At 55.2% G+C, this 21,453-nt stretch overlaps 1 protein-coding gene across 1 annotated transcript in view; it reads right to left on the bottom strand.

The window, feature by feature from the left end:
- The window catches only part of JADE2 (jade family PHD finger 2), a 78,221-nt gene that overhangs the window by 35,600 nt on the left and 21,168 nt on the right, over positions 1–21,453 (bottom strand). Inside the window, exon 4 of the mRNA XM_009890910.1 lies at positions 3,135–3,304. Coding sequence (XP_009889212.1) covers positions 3,135–3,304 — 170 coding nt within the window. The remainder of the gene's footprint in view (positions 1–3,134; positions 3,305–21,453) is intronic.

Here is a 21,453-nt window from a genome sequence, read left to right as displayed (position 1 = left end):
TGACAACAGCTCAGCTAAACACCCGGGAGGAATTTAAACTTCTGCATAGCTCTTGACGGCGGAGATAACTCCTGACTTCTCTGAATAGGAGGAGAGGCTGCAATTCTCCGGTTAAGTCATGTTAATGATCTCGGAGATTAGTGAAGCTGGTTTTGGAAATCTCAGTATGTCATTAACGTCGAGGGCTTCCGGGAGAAAAGGCTATTTATGGACTGCCTTCAGACCGACCTGGGCAGGCGGCAATCTTCTGCGTTGGGTGGCGAAGGGCCCCCAAATCCCATCCCCACTGCACTGGGGCACGTGGCTTCTCCCAACTGGGAAGCGGAGGGAGCAGAGCCTCCGCTTTGGCACAGCCCGGGAGGCGTGCAGCGATAATAACAGCTTTCCTCTACGGGCACTCAAACCCCATCACTTCCACGGGTGGGATAATGCATTCCCAAAGAAGCCCGTTGCCCGTGCAGCCCCCGTGGTCCAGCTCCCCCCCCTCCAGCAGCCCCCGCCACCGCCGGCATGGGAGATGCAACCGCGGTCCCACAGCCAGGACCACCACCAGCACCCATCCTGCTCCCTACCTGCCAGACCCCCCTGCTCCCCGCCATGCCGGGGATGGGGTATTAATCAATGCCACATGCTTTCCCTTTCAAGTCACTGGAAAAAACGCACTAGCCTAGAGAAGCCGGCAGGGCTGGGGGATGGGGCGAGCTATCGGAATCCTTCGGGATGAAGCCATATCCGCAGTGGATTTCACACGCCAAACGCTGGTTTTCAAAGCTGCTCTCCCCCCAGCATATTTAAGGCTCAGCCAGTAATGACAGCGCTCTTTCAGCAACAGAAATGGGCTGGAGAATCAGCTGGCAGACAGTGAGGCTCTGCTGAAATCCCCCGGGTTCGTTATCACCGTCGATAGTCGGTTATTGCAGGAGGGGCTTCATCAGAGACCGTGGTCCCATCCAGCCCGGTGCTGTACAAACACCTCCTCAGCACCGTCCTTCAAAAAACTGATAAATGACAAGGAGCCGGAGGGAGGAAAACGCAGCCTGCTCAAAACTGCACAGAGGGTCAGAGGCAAAGCACCGCCTGCATCCCCACACCGGGTTCGGGACGTGCTCAGCGGGATGCTGCGACATCGGCCCACCCAACGTGCCTGCCCGGAGCGGGGCTACCGGGGGCATACGGCTGTGAGGACGCTGGAGATCCCCTCCCAAATCCACCCCGCTCTCTCCCCCAGCACGTTTCCACCCGTGCCCCGACAGCACCCGTCTCATCGCAGCCTTCCAGTTACCCATCAGCACGGGAGCTCCACATCTGAAAGCCATTTAGGACATCGCATTTGTAACCCAATACTTTGCAGAAACACTAAAGCGAGCCAAACGTAACCCAACTGAGCTGGAGAAGCCAAATCTGCCCGCTGTCTTTCTAGAGACTTAAGAAATGCATACAACGGGGAAGGGGAAATACAGACAACCTTTCTCTGGAGCCCACAGACACCCCTGATGGCCACCCAGCTGTGGAGATGGCGAGGGAAATGCAGCAGGAGACACGGTGAAAGCGCAGTGGGGTCAGAAGGATGTCCAGGGTGGTACAAGCTGGTCTCTTGATGCAGTAATGACAGCTGTGCAGCTTTAGGAACTGTGGGTCCTCTGTAAGGCACCCAAGTGGGACCCAGCCGCTCGGCTTTGCCCAGGAGCACCCTCTGCTCTGCCCCAGGACTTGACCAGAGCTGCCAGTAGCTCAAAACCCGGGTGTGCTAACGACAGAGCTGGGGCTGCTGATACAGGACCGGTTAATGAGGGCAAAGCTGACTGCGATTTGCTAGTGATACTACCGGCTCCACAACGCCGAGATCACGGGAAAGCCAATATAGAGGAGAAAAAGAGAATTGGCCAAACTCTAAAAGCAGCCTCTACAACTTTCTCAAGGTAACAAAATCTTGCTCGTAAGTCATCAGTACATCAGAAGAAGAATTGGGGTCATCTTCAACTAAGATCAGCCAACGTGGTGGCCAAGTTCTGAGCCCGTTTATGCTCCACGCAAGCTTACCGAACTAAATCTTACCCCCGTCCACCTGAGTCTCACCGCAGCAGGCTGCGAGACTCAGCACAACCTCCCCAGGCGGCTAACACACCTCGTCTCACCCTTGAAAGACCTTCGCAACGGGGAGCAGTGCTTCCCGTGGGCACGCTCCAGCTTCCGCTGACCTCGCAAGGTGAACGCTTTATTGCGTTGTTATTCCTACCTGCGCAGCAGCAGCCACACCACAGCAACCCTTACCTAACAAGGATTGGAAAATCCCTCCACGGTCTGGCAGGACTACACACCCACGTGTCTGTGCCAACAAATCTGCCCAGCAGACCATGCTAAGCACTACTGCCAATGGTCAAATTCCAAGTTCAGGTGCTTGCACTCAACCGAAATGCGCTAATGGATTTTAAGAATGTGCAGTGATGTAACAGCAGTGATGCAGGGAACACCACGCTGTGGTTGTTAGAGACATCCAGGAAAGGAGAGACAACCCAGGACCAGCATTTTGGAGAATTACACATTCTGTCTAGGAAATCCTCTTTCCTCTGAATCCATCTGCCCAGTCGGCTACAATCGGAGAAATGTTGGAGAAAACGCTTTCAGATGTGGCCGGTCAAAGGAAGAGGAGTCAGGATCAACACAGCCGTCCTGACAAACACCTCTTCCTGCAGCACAGATGCTGCAGGGATGAGTACGGGAGATGACGATGGTCATGCAACTACAGCATGGTCCTGATTGGGGGTTGGACTAGATGATGGGGGTCGGACTAGATGATCTCCAGAGGTCCCCTCCAACCCTGACCACTCCCTGATTCTGTGGATCTATCGGTTCTTCTGCCAACCAGAGCCCTGCTCCACGGGACACGCTGCACTGCTCATACCATCATCTGGTTCACTTCGTTCTTCTTGCACCACGTGCCAAAACCGCTACGTGAATGAGAGGCACTGAAATGCACTCAAGATCCTGCGCTGCAGCAATCTGTGTGATCTCTTTTTGGAGAGCCTGAACAAAAATTCCTTCCTTAAGGCCTTTTGTTCCACATGATTACTTAAAAAGACTGAACGCCTACTCTGAGATGCCCAGGCAAGGAGAAAAACAACAGCAATACTCACCCATCTCCTTCAGCTCCATATTAACAAGTTCCAACCAGCAAGCATCGAGCTCGTCCAGGTCATAGCGGCTCACTCCTTGCAAGTAAGTCCTCGTAGCTTCCGAAATCTCGGAGCCAGGCAGGCTACTCGGTGAAACCTGTGAAGGTGAGTTCTCCAGCTGGGGTATGATCCTGGAAGGAAAGAAGGAGAGGTTGAGAAAAGAGCTACAACTTGCAAAAGTGTCCTGTTTCTTGCCATGGAGGGTGCGACCACCCCACGTACAAACCTGACTCTAAGAAGGAAAGCAATACCAGCAAAATCAAAGGGGGTTGGTGCACTCAGTGTCATCTCCTGGGCCTCGGATGCTCTGAGGACCACAACTCGGACGCAAGCACTTTCCCAGAGACGGCTGGTCTGAGCACCTTACGTGATGGTTTGAGTTGGGATGCATCAAAACAAGCTGATCTTCAGAAAATGCCGAGCAAAGCCCAGCTGCCAGCTCCCCCTCCCACAACCTCAAACCCAGAGTTTGCGCTTTTCCCACTATTCCAGAGAAAAGCGGTGCAGGAAGGTGCCAGCACGGCTCCGACATCGCACCCGCCGCCTCGGGCCAGCCCGTATCCCACCACGGCACGGCCCCGGCTCTCGCTGGGCTGGCCATGGCCCCCTGCCTCGGGCTGCCATCAGGAGAGGAAGGAGCAGCCTGGGAATCAGGAATTGGGTTTTTGGCCCGTGCCTCCATCTGCCTCAGCGTATTCTTCCCTGCAGATTGGTGGCGTAGCACCAATCCCTTCAGAAAGAAAACCGCTAGCAGTGCCCCACGCAGGCTTTACCGCCGCATCTCATTCTTCCTCCACACCCACTGATGCTTTTCGGTACAAAGCAGCCGGTGCCCCGCACGGCTCCACGCCGCAGAGCAGCCCCGGGGGAGCAGCGAGCGGGCGGCTCTGTGCCGGGCTCCCCGCAGGAACGCGCCTGCTTTTCAACAGCTCTGCAATTCCCCTTCACGCCATGAGAAATTAAACCATTTTTCCACTTTGCGTGGCTCCTTTCTTCCTCTCCGCTTTGCCATTACCACCGGCCTGATGGCAGCAGCCTCCTACGTGTTTGGATTCCCGAGTCAAAGAACTCGACCCACGGCTGCAGCTGCTGGCGTCAACCTCGCGTTGCTCCCCCTGATGTTAGAGGGCTGTTTCTCCTCATCGGGGCTCACGGAGAGGCTCACGCAGCAATAGCACATCAGGGGAGAAATATCCATTTGGGAGAAATACCCTGTCCTGCATGTGAAACTGGGAAATGTGATGCGGAGAGTACATGTGAGCACAGGACCGGGGCTGTTATGAATAGTGATGCTCTTGCCCGGAGCCAGCGGTCCTGCCAGCGCGGGGGGACCGTGCCACCAACCCATTGCTGCTCCATGGCTGTGCAGGAGCATCCCACACACCCCGAAAGGCAGGATGCGCCCAAACTAGGGGATAACGTGGGGACAGGGCTACGGGAAGGGCTTCTGCTCACCGCTGCTGTCTCCACCACACTGCTGACCCAGCTCCTTCCACCCTGCGGGCACGACGCTGGCATGCAGGCACTGGGTTTGGCACCACCACATGCTCTGCGCTCTGTGAATATGAGACTCTTCGCCCAGCGGGTAAATTTAAGCGCAATGCTCTGTCCTAGTTACACTGGGAAACATGAGCTGAACGCCTTCTCCCCGCTGTGCCCAGCCCCAAGCGCTCGGCGGGAGCAGAGGCATCCATCGAGTCTCTCTGGAGGTCTCCAAGGACTGGAGGAAGCCCCAGCTCTGCCAGCGCTGCCCCTCTCGCCTGGCCCGCGACCTGACCGCAGGAAAAACGAGTTACGGTTTGGCGACCAGAAGCCACCCGGCTTTGCTTGCCTCCCTCTCCCCGACCACGTGGGCAGCCGCGGCCGGGCTCTCCGCTTCCAGCCCCAGTGCGCCAACGTCGACCCATGGGCTCGCGCTGACAGCCGCTCCCAGCACGGCTCCGTGGCAACTTTCCTTTACCTACAGCAATAGTTTTCCCATTCATGTACAGATATTAACTCTTTACATGTGAAAAATGAGGTCCAACGGATATGATCGTCCAAATACTGATAGGGACAGCGGCTCCTCCAGCTATTGACTCCTCAAGCAATTACTGCCAATTTACTGGGGCATAACAGAGATCAGCTCCTGGTCCTGAGCTGCTCAGAGGTGCCTGGGGCATCTCCCCAGAGCCCCTTTTGCAGTCAAAGCGACCACTGATGTGAAATGAAGCCCCTGCCACCGAGCCCCATGCCTGCCTGCCACCACGGGACGCCTCCAGCGTGCCGTACGCTTTATTGCCGCATTCGCACCGTGCCGGCATGCAATTTGGCAGGCTCGGCAACGGAGAACATCCCACGGTGGTCTGCGAGGTTTGTTCTGAGCGCTCTCTAATCTCAACCCCAGGGACGGGGGGGAGCGGAGCCGGCTCATCTGCTGCGAACTCCCCGCACAGAAAGCCAACAGGCGCTGGCTGTCAGCTCTTCTGCCTTTTCTTGGCAACTCGGCGGCAACACGCATGACACTTGCCATGCACACGTCAACAGCGTCGCGCGTAATGACATGCAAGCAGCGGACGAGCTGGAAAATGAGAAGCAGCCTGCGGTGCCAGCTGACACAGCTCTGCCAAGTTGGGAGCTGGAACTCGCTGCAGTATTTGCACAGCTCACGTTTCCCCGCCACCACCACCACCTCTCCCCTCCCCGAAATACCACCTCCCGGCACAAATGTCAACACCGAAAGGCACCACAAAGCAACAAACAAGCCAACAGCCACCCGCTGCAGCGCCTCATCCCTTTCCAAGCAGCGTCTCTGCCGTGCAAAGCCAGAGGAGCCGACCCTCCTCTGGCACCAGCGTCAGCTGGGAAGCCCAATAGCCCCTGAAAAACTTTTATCCGCCTTCTGTCCCCATACGTAAGTTAATGGCACAGCATCGAGTGCCTCGTGCTCTGTGATGGGTCTGCGGCAAAGCCATCGTGTCCATCACGTGGTACCAGATGTCCCGAATCGCGGTAGCGGATGCTCCGAGGTCTGGAAGCACCACGGGAAGAGATTGGTACACAGCTGCCCTCGGGAATGGGACCCCACCTGCCTTGCCCACGGTCGGGAAGGAAATCTGTGGCAGGGCAGGAAAACGAACCCGGAGTTTCACCAGACCCAGACACGTAGTTTAATAGCTGTCCTCTGCAGTCACGGCCATTGGGGGCACTTCCATAGCCACCAGTGGGAGAAGCAATAATTTCATTGCTCAGAGAGGGAAACATCAAGAATGGGGTTCTTTTTGCTTCTTTTGCCTTACCCTCCCCACCAGTAAACTGAAAATAAAGATGTGCCCCAATGCCCTGAGGACATCTCCAAATTTCAGTCCAGGGTCTGAAAATAACCCCATGAAAAGACAGTTCTCGGTCCCCAGATTTTAACAGGAGCTCACAGCAATCCAGGACAAGGCTGGGGGATTCAGTAACGTCTGTACTTAACGCAGACAGCAGTAATAACGATGAAACTAGGCATGCTCCGATCAGACTTCAGGACTGTCATCAACGGAGCTCCCGACCCCCTAAAATATCCGGGAGTCGCTGGTGCGACGTGCCTTGGTCCAAGAAGGACCGAACCTCTCCCTCCCACGCACCCGGGTCCAGCTTGGCGTTGCGAAGCCCCCAGGTCTCGGTGGATGGGCAGCAGGCCGGGCACGGTGGGCTGACAGGAGAAAGCTCAGAGCTGTCGAGAAGAGAAAAAAAACAAACAAGCCCTCCTCCAACGGCGATGAACATTCCCTGTCGGAAAGAGCTGCCTGAGCAGGCAGGGGACGGCGCCGTAAGCCTTCGTTAAGCCGAGTTACACAAGCACAGCCGCTGCAACAGGTCTGACCCAGGGCCAGCCGGGGATGCTCGGGGCGGCGGGAGAAAGGAGCCGCTCTTTTTAGCCTGGCATAAAAATGCGAAGATTAATGCTCTGTGTGCATACCACAGGGATGGACTTAACAGGTCATTTACTGTATTGACAGCCACGGAAACGCACTCCGCCTGATAAGGATGCTGACGGTGACCCGAGAAATCTCGTTATCTGTAATGCGGTACACACGATACCACCCGCCGAGAGCGCAGCCACCGCCGTCCCGGTACCACAGCGCCCGGGCCAGTCAGCCCCGATGTGTGTGTGCAGCCTCTGCTTCTCCCTGCGGGTATCCCGTGGGAAAAGAGTTTTGCTGAACCTGGTGCTCAGAGATGGGAGACAAGTGACTCTCCCCCGTCATGCAGCTGCCTGCCGAACGCTACCAACCCCCCCGAAACCTGGATCACAGAATTGTTTAGGTTGGAAGGGACCTTGAAGATCATCTCGTTCCACCCCCCTGCCCTGAGCAGGGCCACCTCCCACCAGCCCAGGTTGCTCCAAGCCCCGTCCAACCTGGCCTTGAACGCCTCCAGGGATGGGGCAGCCACAGCTTCTCGGGGCAACCTGCCCCCGGGGATCACCTCCTGCACAAGAAAGAATTTCTTCCTAATATCTAATCTAAATCTTCCCTTTTCCAGTTTGAAGCCATTCCCCCTCATCCTATCACTCCATGCCCCAGTAAAAAGTCCCTCCCCAGCTCTCCTGGCGCCCCTTTAGACACTGGAAGGCGGCAACAAGGGCTCCCCGGAGCCTTCTCTTCTCCAGGCTGGATAACCCCAGCTCTTATAGCCTGTCCTCACAGGAGAAGGGCTCCAGCCCTCAATGTGTTTAGCCTCTCAAGTCCCAGCTTTGCACGGACCCAGTGGTGCAGAGATCACAGGGAGCATCCCGGGGTCACTAATGGTACCAGTGCTGCCAGCGCAAAAGCTCCACTTTCAGCCCTTCCTAACACTGCGCCGTTAAATGGAGTTGGCTTCGGTTTACCGGGAACTGGAATTTACAGAGCGACTCTTTGCTTCTCACCACATCACTGGTGACGAAGATCAAGTTAATTAAGACACAAAGATCTAACGGGGAGCTCTACGTGCTCGCTGGCGCTCAGTTAAAGGGTTTGAAACATGCCAACGCGGCGATGGCAGGTGCCTCCCCCCGCCTGGAAACACACGTTTTGGGGAGGGTTGATCAAGTGCTGTAGCAGTCGACTACCGCAGCAGCACGCTGCCCGCACAGCTCCCATCTCACTGCCGTCTGCTCCTGTTATTCCATCCCTTTAGGAGTAAGTATGAATATGAAAGTATCTTCTTAAAAGAACCACTTAACTTTTCTTTTGGGGTTTCCTCTTCGTGGGCAGGACCCCACGCCCCAGCACCCAGCCGGCCGCACAGGCTGGCATCCCCTTGGGAGTTTATTCGGATTTGGCTTTGACGGGACACATCCATGCCATATTCTCACCATTTCAAACACCGGCAAACGGAGGAGGTCAGAAATAAAGAAACTGCACAAAGAAAGTGCCCAGAGGAGAACTTCCATCCCCAAAAACCTGTTGTCCATAAGTGATGGAAGAGATGAAAAAGGAAAGGCATCCCAAACGGTCCGCAGCCCACCGAGCCCCTTGGCATGAAACCTCTGAGGCTGATGGAGACACAGGGGAGGAAAATGCATCAACTGGAGCACCCCCCCCAGGGGATGCCCACACGGGGGTCCACTGTGCCCCTTGGTCCCAGGAAGACAAACGCTACCCCCGGCTTGCACGGACCCAGTGATGGGCAGACTCAGTGAGGCCAAAACCTGCCCTCGGGTACCCAACCAGAAAGCAGAAACTGCAGGGTTGAGTCTGGCTCCTCTTATGCTCGTTCACTACTGACATGAATATTATGACTTCAGCGTAGCTACACCTGGTTTGCACCGGTGGGAGATGAGGCTCCCAAGCCAGGTCTGCACCTCTGTAGGGACACTGCCCTGTCGGGTAGCTCTGAGCTGTGACTCGAGCGGTGCCGATACCCCCTGCCCAACGGCACCTCCGAAATAACCGCAGAATTATTCTTGATACAGCGAGCAGCTCCTATAACCCTACAAAGACCTGCTGGAAGCCTGGTCCAGATCAAACCCCTGACTCATCCACAGCACTTGGTTAAACCTGTGGGTTTTATGGCTCTCAAACGATTCAGCAAACCACAGGAGAGGCTAAACTTGCTCCCAGGAGTGTCCCTCCCTCCCGTCTCGAGGGGTGCAGGAGGCTGCCAGCTGCCATGGGCTCGCACGGGACACCCCGGACCTCTGGGAAGCCCACGCAAGACGCGATGCCCGGAGGTGTGCAGCCTCCCGTCGATTCCTGGATTTGCTTTAGTGGGTAAAATAATGTTCCTAACAAGCAACCCGTTGCTCCCTGACACATGCTAACACACCTGCAAAGAGCTTCTTGGTGTTCAGATGCACAGATCAATGACTGCAGAGGCAGTTGCCTTGGGCTAGACGAGACGGTGGAAGGAAGAGATCCAAATATTGAATACAAGACAGCAACCCTTTGGAAAAACCCATGCCCTGAATTACAGCCATATAGAAAACAGACCGTGCTGTGCACCCCTCCTCATCTACAGTAACATCAAGAAAATTGGGGACCAGAAAGGTGTAGGCTTTGTGCGGCTCAGACACACTGCAGTGCAGGCGCAGCTAAAAGAAAAAGGGGAGAAACCACTGAGTCCATCCTCACCAGCATCTCCTGCTCACCTCCCACTGGGCTCCGAGAGCCGCCGCCGGCAGCGACATCATCAGGGCTTCACTTTCGTGTGGGAATGGGGCTTAACCCTTTTGGAAACATCCACATTTCCAAATAGCTCCTCGGTAGAAAAACCCAGATCGGGTGATTGAGGATGTCTGCACATGTGTCCCCAACTCGCACCATTTTTGTGGTGAATTTTGCGTTATGCGCTAATATTCTTCATGTCCCGCATGCAGACATCAGTGATCCCATAGGAACCAACCCTTCCTTCTTATTTCTAGTCTGGCTTTCTAGTTTTCCTCTCTTATTCCAGCCTCAGGCGTGGTGGGGAAGATGCAGGACTTCTTACCTGCTTCAGGGTGGCAAGACACTGCCCGTGGCGCGGGATGGAGAAGATGAGGGATGCACGTGGTTGTCACTGGGGCAGTGGCGCGCATTAGGTGCCCGGAGGAGTCTGGCAATACGCAGGTACATGCTCGAGGAGATGGTTTTTTAAAGGCTGGTAAAAATACCTGCTCCTCACCCTTGTCGAGAGCCGTGCTGTGTCCTGGCATCTGGCTCAGCTTGGAGAGAGCCCACACCTCCTCCTGCTAAAGGCACCAGCGCGGCCACCCAGGCGCTCCATTGATTTCTCTTCTCTCGGAGAGAAAGCAAGAGTCAAAGTCTTAATTACCTCAATTACCAGTTTCCCCGTTTCTCTTTATCCGTATTGAAGGGCTTCTGTTGGCTCATTTAGAAAATTTTCTCCTTTTTAAAAAAGCAGATGTAGTCAGGTAAACAGCGTAAGTAGCGCTCGGAAATCCACTGCCGGGGCATTTGTGAGGCTGAGAGCTCATCGTCCAGCTCGTTTGAGCTCGCCGGCTGCCTCCATCGGGGCCAACTCCTGCAGGAGCAGATCTCCGCAGCACAGGAGGAATTTCCTGCGTCTTCAAGGGTTTTTTCCTGTTCCCCCAGAGTTTTGATGCTTCAGTCGTTCATCCCTAGTCTTGGTTCAAAGAGGCAAGGCGTGCTCAGCCCCGGGCTGTATCAGCCCTGGCGTGTTCCGAGTAAATGGTGACAGTGACACGAGCATCGCCGCAGCCAGGGACCCTGTGCAGGGCATGTCCAACCAACTTCCCCCCAGGCTGGGTCTGCGTGATAAGCAAGAACATGCTCCAAAAAGCTCCAAACCACCTAAACTACAGCAAAAGAGTCTTGGGCAGTAAGCAATGTGCAACGAAGCACATGGAAGAGGCAAGATCCCAAGCTTCCGAGGCTCTGTGATGTGCAGGGGCAGGGGGTGAGAGAAGGGGAAGCATCACGTGTGACCCGGGGTTGGGGATGGAGATGGTCGCGGGGCCGGGGTGGCTCAGACCCCAATGGCGAATGTCCCAAATGCAGCAGAATGGGCAGGTGGCGGAGGACACATAATGCCAAAGCGGGAAAGGAAAACACTAGAGAAACAAGCGGCACAGCCTGAAGGTTCATCAGTACACCGGAGCTGCATTACAGAGAATCATCACCCTATTACAGCTACTCAAGGACTTTCTTCACCTCAAAACCACCTTAAATAAATTCCAGCAGAAACCTCTTCGCTGGACCCTGCAGTTTGAACTCAGGTAAAAAGCCTGCTGGTACTGAAAGTGAAAAAGGAACAGCTCAGCAAGCTGAAGAGCACAGCGAGCATCACGCTCCCCAAACCATGCTGTTCTTGGGAAAAATCGCGGTCCAGGGCACCCGCTTCTCGGGGGTGCCACCAAACAGCTCCGGGAGCCGTGAGGTGCCCTGACCCTCCGCCCTGCGAGTGCTCTTCAACACCATCCCCACCACCCCCAAAAAGTGACCCCCAAAGCCCTGCTCACCTCTCCGGCCCCTACGGCGGCGGATGCGGTGCTGAGAAGGGATGGACCTGCCCAGCTCCATGGTGTCACAACAGCTTTACCCGCACCTCAGCGCCTTCAGGGAGCACACAGCCGCAGCAGACTCACAACCACGAGATAAAACACTTCTCGCTGATCCAGAGTGAGCGGCCAGTGAGTTTGGTTGCCCTCCGGTGAGTTTGGTTGCCCTCCGTAAGCCAGAGCACTCCCATTAGCACCTGGCTGCCGCTCCAGCGACCCGGGGAGGAGGGCGATGTGTGGCCTCACGGTGCCATGCACCACCGAGATGACTCCTTTTCCAAGCAGGGCTCCACTGGTGGGACCACACGCGTCCCCATCGCAGCTACTGGTGCCGGCGTTTGCTGGTGATGTCCCACCACCGAGACGCTGCAGCTCTCCCTGCACCATCACGGCAAAGCCTCCGCCGAGCGCCGAACCGTTTGCAGAAGCTCATTTACTCTGGAGGAGCATTTACTCGTTTATTTATCCAGCCAGCCAGAGACATGGCATTTAAAAAAAATAAAAATACCTGTATCAATCAAGGGCTTATTTAAGCGAAGGACTGAAAATTGGGATCAGCCTGAAAAGCACAACAAACCTGAGGCCATTAGTCTGAAAGTGGGTCTCAAGGGCACTTGAGGAAAAGGAGTAAGTGGACCCCAACACTCTTGAGGATCACATCTATCCCTGGAGAAGATTACGCGGTTAATAAAATATACTCGGCAAATTCCCATGGTTAATCTCATCTCTGTAAACGGAATGCTTCGCTTGGCTGAAGGGAAAAGGCTTTTTTTTTTTCTATATGCTCCCTTTTAATACACTAGATAGAAATAATTAATCCTGCAGAGTGTTTCTCCTCTGAAAATACTTAATTTTATTACAAGGAAGGCTTTATTCAGTCATCTTTTCTTTACCTACATTCCAGTCTAAATTAGTCTTGTCCAGTGTCCATAAATAAATCAGCTTAGGAAAGTCAGTGGAAAGATAACTCTGCCAGCAACCTTCAGCGGATGCTGATACTGCTCTCACTGCCAGCTCCACTTGCGGGGGAATTCTCCTGTGGCACACGGCGACTTTAAAAAGGCAATTTAATGGGACGATTTTCATTTTCTGTTTATTAAAATAGTATCTAGCAGGCCATTCAGGCCAGATGCCCAATCTTCATATGAACTTAAGCTAATAGATTTTATAGGTGCTATTGCTCCTCGATGGCGGAACGGAATATAAGATGTTAGAAAAAGAGCCTGGGGGCGTAGCGGGGGGTGGACAAGGCTGCAGGCAGTGGTGCAGGTCACGGTAACGAGCTGCGACCCACAAACAAGCTTTTGTGACCATCAGCGTGCCCAGGCCCAGATTTACCGAGCGTGTTACACCTACTTATTCCACTTTTATGGCTTCTATAATGTCTATAAAACCATGAGCCAAAACTACACTCCCAAAGCCGGGTTCAAAGAAGAAAGGGAACACCAAGAAGATCTTAAATGGGATAGGTTTTAAATTAACTGGCCTGACGTTTAGACCAGCGTCTAAGCTGGCTGGACCCGCTGGATGAACCTAAAAGCCTCTTTAGGATCCAGGTCTTGGTGCTAACGGGTGCCTGTGTGCTTCACCGCTCCCCTCCTCGACTGAGGATGCTCCCAGTGACATTGGGATGTCCTGGTTCCCAGCTCAGAAGCTCACAGCCCTGTGGGCACCCTGCTGTCACCCCTGGCACAAGCCACTGCCAGGAGACCTGAGACCAGGGACCCAGGACCCCACCGGAGGGACCACTGGTACGCGGTGTCTGCCAACGTGTTCTCCTGCGTGACGGAGCGGAGAAAGGGCTGGAGGTCGCGGGGAGGAGAGCGGTGACACTGTGCGCCTGGGCAGGCCACTGGGAACCAAATCCTTTTTATCTGAAAACAAACAAGAACCCGAACAGAATGAAAGCCCTGTTTTCAGCTGGCACCGCTTTGTGCAGAAAAGTAAGAATTTGCAGTATTTCCTTATTGGCTGTCGGAGCCAAAACCCCTCAAGATTTGGCAACAGCCTTTGCAAATCCACAAAAATTCGTAAGTACATAACAGAGCGGCTGCAGACGCAGGGCTCAGCCTGAGGGTCAAAGGTGGGTCTGGGAAGCCACCTGCAGTGGCTGTCCGGTCTGGTGGCCCAGTCTGCCACCCCACTTTGCGCCATTTGTAGGCTATCCTCATGTCAGGGGCTGTAACAAGCCCGTTTCTAGCAAAAAGAGCTGATGGAGGTAACATACCATCAACCCTTCCCTTGGACATCCATGCTCAAGCAAGCATCCTGGTGTAACCGCGGGGTTCATCACCACTGCTGCGTGGTGGGAGGGCTGGGCTGGCACTAAAACTCCCGTAAACCGCCTGTCCCCAAAACCTACGCAGGTGGTAAACACTTGGTTCAGCTCTGAAGCTCTCGTTCAGCTTCCGGCTGCTGTTTCGGGAGAACAAAGCGGCTGGATTTGGCCCCAGGAGGATCCACCAAGCTCCTGTAACAGGATCACCCGTCCCCAAAAGGCACCCCCCGACTGCCTAAACACCGGTGGCCAACGCTAAGCCCTGTGAGGGTCCCTTTGTGTTACCCAAGCGCCGCTCGGGATGCTGAGGAAGGGGTTAATGCTGCTTGCAGCAGTGTCCTGCCCTCCGGGTACCAGCAGCCAGTGAGCGTGGCTCTGGGTGACGTAATGCCTCGCAGGCTGCACACCCCATCCCTCCTGCGGAGATGGGGCAGGGACCCCGGGATACATGTCAGGGATGTATCAGGACCCCGAGACACGTCAGGGACAGCGGCGTACTCTGCCAGGCAGGGACCAGTCCGGGATAGCACAGCTCAGCTACGCCCGCCATCCCTTTAGCTGTCGTTTTTTCCAGCTGAACCCCAGGCGCTCGGCACTTCCCAAGCAGCGAATATTAGAAAATGAGCATTATCAGCTTTTCGATCCGGAGCGTAAAGCCATCGGCGTCCGCAGGGCACAGCTCCGGCACAGCCTCGTCGCGTACAGCTGCCGACACCGACACCGTGCCCACGGCTCGGCTGGGAAACTCCTTCTGGTCCCGGGACTATCCGGGGTTCTCGCCGTTTGGGTTTGGAAATCCCCCTCTGACAATCCTATTTCTGTGCAAAACGCCAAGGAGATGGGGCAGGGTGGATGTGCTGCTGGCGGTTGAGGATTTACACAGGCAGGTTCTGGAAGTTTTACAGAAATGCAGTTGAAGCTCCAAATAGCAATTAACAGGTGCAATAAGAAAAACGCTCCATTTTCCCCTCTCCATCTAAAATCTCCTCCTGTAACAGCCTGTAACCAGAGTGGGTCCTTCCAGGCCTCTGGAATAATGTAATCCTCTAAGCAGAAAGTGATTCACTCTTCTTTGATGTGATAAAAAGAGGAAAACAAGTGAACAGGAGGCACTAAACAGCCATCTTGTTAAACCCAGACAGCTTTTCCAATTTCGTTTCTGAGCTGTTTATCACCATATAAAAAGCCCAGCACTCAGCAGACTAGATGAGGACCAGCGCACGGATGCCCCTGTCTTTCTCACGTTTATATTCCAGCCTAAACCTCACTGAGATTTAGCTCAACAAATGAATTATTTGAAGTCTCAACTCTGCTTCGGTGCCCAGAAAAATTATTTCGAGGTGGTAGAGCAGAGAAGGGAGCTGGTAACCAAGCGCTGGGAAGCGGCGGAGCGGTGTCTGCGGAGGAGAGGACAGGAGGGGCACCGTTCCCCAGCGGGGTTCATCTGCACAACTTGTGCGCAGAAGGAAAACCGCGGCGGCGCGGGCAGGCAGCGATGGCCAGGCAGCGGTTCGCCGGTGGGCTGGCCGGAACGACGGAACTCAGCTCTTTTTTTGGTTGACTAGACAAACGCAGCGCCCGGGCTGAGAGCAAAACACGTAATTTTTGACACTGCGCAAGGATCTTCTCTGTCTTCCTTTCCCCCTCCGCGCCATTCAGCTTTAACAGCGGCATCGAGGGCAGCGGGAGGGGGTCTGACCCGCTGCTGGGAGGAGGCACCACCTTTCGCTGCTCTTCTGCCTCCGAAAACACGGCGGGACCCCAACTCCAGGGCAGCTGCAGAGGATGCTCAAGCAGCATCTGCCCCCCGTGGGCAAGCAGGGCAGCGCCAGCACCCATGGGTGCTGCTCTCCTCCTTCCCCCTGAGCACCACTCGCCTTCCCGGTGGCCCTGCAGGGACCCACACCGCACGCCAACCTTCTCCCAACCCAGCCCGCAGGCTGCCGGGGTTCCGCTCGTTTTCATTTAAGCAATATATATCTCGGAATTGCTACCAGGGAAGCCAGGGACGCTTGAGAGTATGTTTTCTGGATATAAAAAGACGCAAAATGTTGCTTCTTCATGTAACTTAAGCCAAGCTACTAACGTTAAAAGCATCTGGAATGAATTCTCTCAGCCAGATAATGTTGCCATAAGTATTTCAGTAACGCAAACAGCTCCACTTGTGTTTGCATCCACCTACTAACGGGGAGCAGAGAGAGAGGCTGCGAGCGGCGGCAGCGGCTCCGCATCTGCGGCGGTCCGAGCAGGGGCTGCGAGCGCGAGCCACGGCAGCTCGGGAACCGGCCACGTCCCCCCGACCCTGCTGCTAGCGGAGCTGAGCATCGCAAAGATACAGGCAAGGGCGCAAAAATGACTATTCCTGCGATTCGCACGGTGCCACCGCATGGGTCTCCTTGCAGAAAACCAACCCAACGAAAACAACGCTTTGAGGAATCCGGAACGGATGCATCCAGCCTTTTTTTTTTTTTTTTTCCCCTATGTGTTTTGAGCCGCTGCACTAACGCTGAACCCTGAAACGCACGAGAACAGTTTTGACGCTGAGTCACTTGAAGCAGCGCACAGCTCATCCCACAAAGCCAGGAGGGATCCGGCTGCCTCCCGCACCAGCCACGGCCTGAGATACGGAGCTACGCTTCCACATCGACTTCAAACGCCCTGAAAAAACCCAACTCGCCACGGCACTGGCAACACGGTGCCTCTACACACTCAGCTCTCCATCCAGCTATGCAGCTTCTCCTCCGTTCAACGGGATTACCCACAGCCACAAGAAGAACCGAGCAGTTATTCCCGCTTGTCCTGCTCCTCCCATCACTCTGAAGAGCACTTAAGAGTAATAGTTTCTTGTATGGTTCAATGGGGACACAAGGTGCACTAAATCGCTGAGAGGGGATTTAATTACCGCTGCGGTTGCAAGCAGCGGCGATGGGATCTGCTACGGTTTGCCCGGCTCTACGTTAAATTCCTGGGTCTGGATGGAGAGCGGAGGTGATGGAGGGAGATGCGGAGGCTGTACCAAACCGGAGTCCGTCCCGAGAGCCGTAAAGCTCGTTACGGAGCAGCGGGAATCACACCCGCTCGTTCTATACATTTACTGCTGAAATACACTTGACCTTCTGTGTGCTTGATCCAGTATAAACCACAGGCATCCACTGGGAGGATTAGCAAACATTCAAAATCCAAGTCCAAGTGGTCGGGTACCAGGTAAGAACAGGCTGGATTAACACGTTTCCTGTAGCAAACTAATAAAGGTGAGGACTTGCTGAAAGCCCACAGGAGGACTGTGCCGAGCAGACTGCAAACCAGAAATGATTACCAGTAACAGACAAGAGTCGATCAGGCTTATTCCTCTGCCACACGCTCACAGGCACGGGGCACGAACCGAAAAACCCTCCGCAGCGCTGACACCACCTTTTGCACAGCCCAGACCTGCCGACCCGCTGCTGCCGCAGAGCCGTTCACCCCATCCCACACCGGGTATCCAAAACACCGGCGGGACAGACCACCCTGCAAACAACCCGTGTCCCCCACCGCCCCCAGCGGCAAAGGCTGCCCGAGCGCATCCGACTGGAATCCCCCCTTTCCCAGCAGCAGAGCTGCAGGGGTTTAACTGATCTTACACCCCTGGGGTATTTTTTTTGCTGCCCGTGATGGGTGCCACCGGCCAGCCCATCCTCGCCGCGGCCAGGCGTCACCCCGGGGGGTCGCGGAACGTGCCGGCGGCGAGCTTTCCTCTCCCCGCGCTCCCATGTCCCAGGGACTTGGGATCTAAACATTTCAGCCTGGGGCGGGTGGGATTTTTCTTTCTTTTGATCAGAGCAGAGTCTCAGATCTTGAAAGGGAAGCGGACATGTATTTCTAAAGCGTACCAGAACCCAAAGGCGCATTTTAAGGGTAGGTGACCACAGGATGGGGGTAGCTGACCTAAGAAATAAAACCCTTTGTGAAATCGTCCGCGTGCCGTCTGCAAGCCCCAAACTCACACGGTTTACATGATGAGCTGGAGGGAAGGAAAAAAAAAAGGAAAAGGAAAAAAAAAGGGGGGAAAGAAAAAAGGAAAAGAAAAAAAAGGGAAAAGAAAAAAGGAAAAGAAAAAAAAGGAAAAGAAGAAAAAGGAAAAGAAAAAAAGAAAAGGAAAAAAAAAGATCATGTGTTAAAAAAAAAAAAGCAAAGCTCTGCTCCAAAAGATACACAAACTGCTGCAGAATCCGCCTGCCCCTTCTGCAGCAAAGCCCAAGGGAATCTGCTGATGAGTCAACTGCCAGCCTGCGTCGCCGACCGAGGAAAGGAAGTCCAATCTCAACACTCGAGAACAAAGTGTGCTGGTTCCTACAGTACACGCTGAGAACGAAGCCTCGGGAAGCCCTCCCTGGGCTGGGAGCCGCGCTGCCGCAAGGATCCAGCCTGGACGCCGTCCCGGGCTCCCGCGGAGGGAGAGGGAGAGGTGAAGTCCAGGCGCTGTCGGGACGTCTGCACCGTGCCGCCCCGCTGCTGGGCCAGCCTTGGCCGCGGCTCCTCGGCACTGCTGGGGCACACATTGCTCCCGGCGTTGTTTTTGCCCTTTGCTGGAATCGCTCCCGCCCTGCGCTGGGTGTTCTGGATGCGGCATCCAGCGCCGCTGTGATGTTCCACGGTGTCCGCTCACCGGGAGCAGAGAGGAAGAAGGGCAGGGATGTGCCCTATTCCTACACCCGTTACTGTTGCACCAGTTAATCATGGAATCATAGAACGGTTTAGGTTGGAAGGGACCTTGAAGATCATCTCGTTCCAACCCCCCTGCCCCGGGCAGGGCCACCTCCCACCAGCCCAGGTTGCTCCAAGCCCCGTCCAACCTGGCCTTGAACACCTCCAGGGATGGGGCAGCCACAGCTTCTCGGGGCAACCTGCCCCAGGGGCTCACCACCCTTAAAGAGAAAAATTTCTTTCTAATATTTTAATCTAAATCTCCCCTCTTCCAGTTTGAAGCCATTCCCCCTCATCCTATCACTACATGCCCCGGTAAAAAGTCTCCTCCCTGCCCCAATACATTCCTCTCTGACACTGCTCCTCTCGCTCCCTTCTCCCGCGACACTGCTATCGCAAAACCACACCACCAACACCCCTGCCAACAGCTCTGCACCCTCTCGAAGCACTGCTGCACCTCCCGGCGATGTTTAGGGCAACTCCTCATGGGACTGGAGTCCACTAAAGAGCAAGAAGAGCTCGAAGGCGATGAACGCCGGGCAGCTCCACACCGTGATCCGGGCATCGCCCGTCCCGCACCAGCTCGACGCACGCCCAGCGGCGCAGCAAGGAGCTGCGTTACCTGCGCATGAGGCTGTGGGAGGAGAGGGACCAGGGGCAACCTGAGGGAGGAGGACAGGAGGACAGTGACACAAACGCCGTGCCGTCGCGGCAGACGACGCTTGCGCCGGCACCGCTGCCATCGCCGAGTGGGTACTCGCCGACATTGTGCCTTCCCGTTGCCGCAGCGCTTTCTGTTTTCTGTTAAGAGAGGGCCACGGCAACGATGCAAGTATAGATCTGCAACGCCGAGAATATCCGGGAAAGCTGCCAGCAAGAAGCAGCCTTCCTGCTCGTCCTCCCGCTGCGCGCAAATTCACAGGAAACAGAATCTACAGCACATACTAATGTGGCTTAATGCGAGATCCGAGAGCCACCTCTAGATCCCGCCTGCATCCCCGGCGGCCTGGGGAAGGAGCCGCACGCCAAAAACGTTCAGTCGTTAAATAAAGGAGGAATTAAAGCCCGTACAGGTGCATAAAATCCCACGTAGGTGTCGCTGCTTTATGGAGCGATGCTCTCTGCTAAGCGAGCTCAGTGTGCCGCCGCGCACGGCGCTGGCATCGCCGCCAGCGGGTAGGGACAAGCCCAAGCCGGGTCCCTGCTCACCTGCTCTGCAACAGGGGCTGCACAGCCTCCTGAGGGCATCCACAGCAAACCACCGAGGCCCACTTCCCTCTTGGGTGCTTCACGGTGTGACGCAGGGAAGACGAAGCTCGTCCATAGCTTCTCCTTCCCTTTACAACAGGAGTGGTACCCACAGCCCCGACGCTCCGAGACCACTGCAGTAATTCTTCTGCTACTTTACTTCGCGTAATTCTTAAACTCGAGCCGTGCCGAGATGGTCCAACATTGCACCCAGCACCCAACTGCAGCCCCCCGCACCAGACTGGGACCTCGTACCACTGACTCAAGGTGGAAACTCTAAGGTTTCCCAGAGAGGTTGTTGAGGCCCCATCCCTGGAGGTGTTCAAGGCCAGGCTGGCCGTGGCCTTGGGCAACCTGGGCTGGTGGGAGGTGTCCCTGTCTATGGCAGGGGGTTGGAACGAGATGATCTTCAAGGGCCTTTCCAACCTAAACCATTCTATGATTCTATGAAACATCTGTGCCTCAGTTTACCCAACTGTCAAATAACTGGAGAGCTCACGCTGGGGCTGTAAGGCTCACCTCTGGTTCTGGAGATGGTGGAGAACCTTCGGCTACGGGCTCTAGCAGGGGTGGGACGTACTGTCATCACTGGGATGCAGCATTACCACCACCCACATCCCAGGGCGGGTGACCTGGAGACGCAGGAGCATCCACTCGAGGATGCCAGCCTGCCGCTCCCTGCCTGTCCGAAGGGAAACTCGCCTCGACTCCTCATTCCCCTCCTCTCATCCCTCCGCAAGCAGCTTTTCTCGCCGCGCTGGAGCCCTTCAAGCTTTGGGCAATTCTCAGGCATGTTACCATACAATATAAAAGCCTTTTCAGTAGCGATGAGCCAGAAGTGATTGTGGAGAGGAAACAGCTGATCTCCCACGCTGCCCGATAACCCCGGCACACGGGTGGCCATCGCAGCATCCCTGCCTCCCGGGACACCGAGCCAAGAGATGCTGCACCTCTTCCCCCACCGCTTTCCTCCCAACTGCACTGCGATACGCGCTAACCTAGAAAGAACCCTCCAGTTTAAGGTGGCTCTCAGCGGTGGCATTTTGAGACAGCAGCTTTCTGGGGAAAGCATTCCTTAAAATACAGCTCTTTTCCTTCTGCCTCACCCCCAGCTTTTGACATTTTAGAGCTCCAGAAAAATAAAATCTTTCAAAAAAAAAAAAATATCTAATTTTCAGCTTTGGAGGCACAAAACCGAGGGTAGGAAGAGCTGGTTTCCAAGCACCCAGGCGGGAGATGAAAAGAGCAGCAGCGGCTGCGTAGAAGGCACCTTTCAGAGGGTGAGATCCATCTCTGGAGTGGAAAGTGACTCTCGCATCCGCCGTGGCAAAATCTGCTCGCTCAGCCCGGGAACCGGACCCCGGTGCTCGCAGGATGATGGGCTGAGGCTTTATTTTGCCAGCAGTGCTTGCCGACTCTCCAGCTCCCGGGGCTCTAGGGGCTTCTCCCCGCCTGCCCCCCTCTCGGAATTTCCCATGGAAATGGCTGTCAGGAGTGACAACGGGACTGGATTACCACGGGCATCCATGCCCTGCTGCCGCAAACCTCTGTCACATCCCTACGTCACACCTTGGAGATGGGGGGGAAAGCAACACTCTGCC

This window comes from Charadrius vociferus, unplaced genomic scaffold, assembly GCF_000708025.1.
Source record: "Charadrius vociferus isolate BGI_N301 unplaced genomic scaffold, ASM70802v2 scaffold370, whole genome shotgun sequence".
Classification (NCBI taxonomy): Eukaryota; Metazoa; Chordata; class Aves; order Charadriiformes; family Charadriidae; genus Charadrius; species Charadrius vociferus.
The sequence above is the reverse complement of the archived record's forward strand: the minus strand, read 5'-3'. Positions and strand labels throughout refer to the sequence as shown.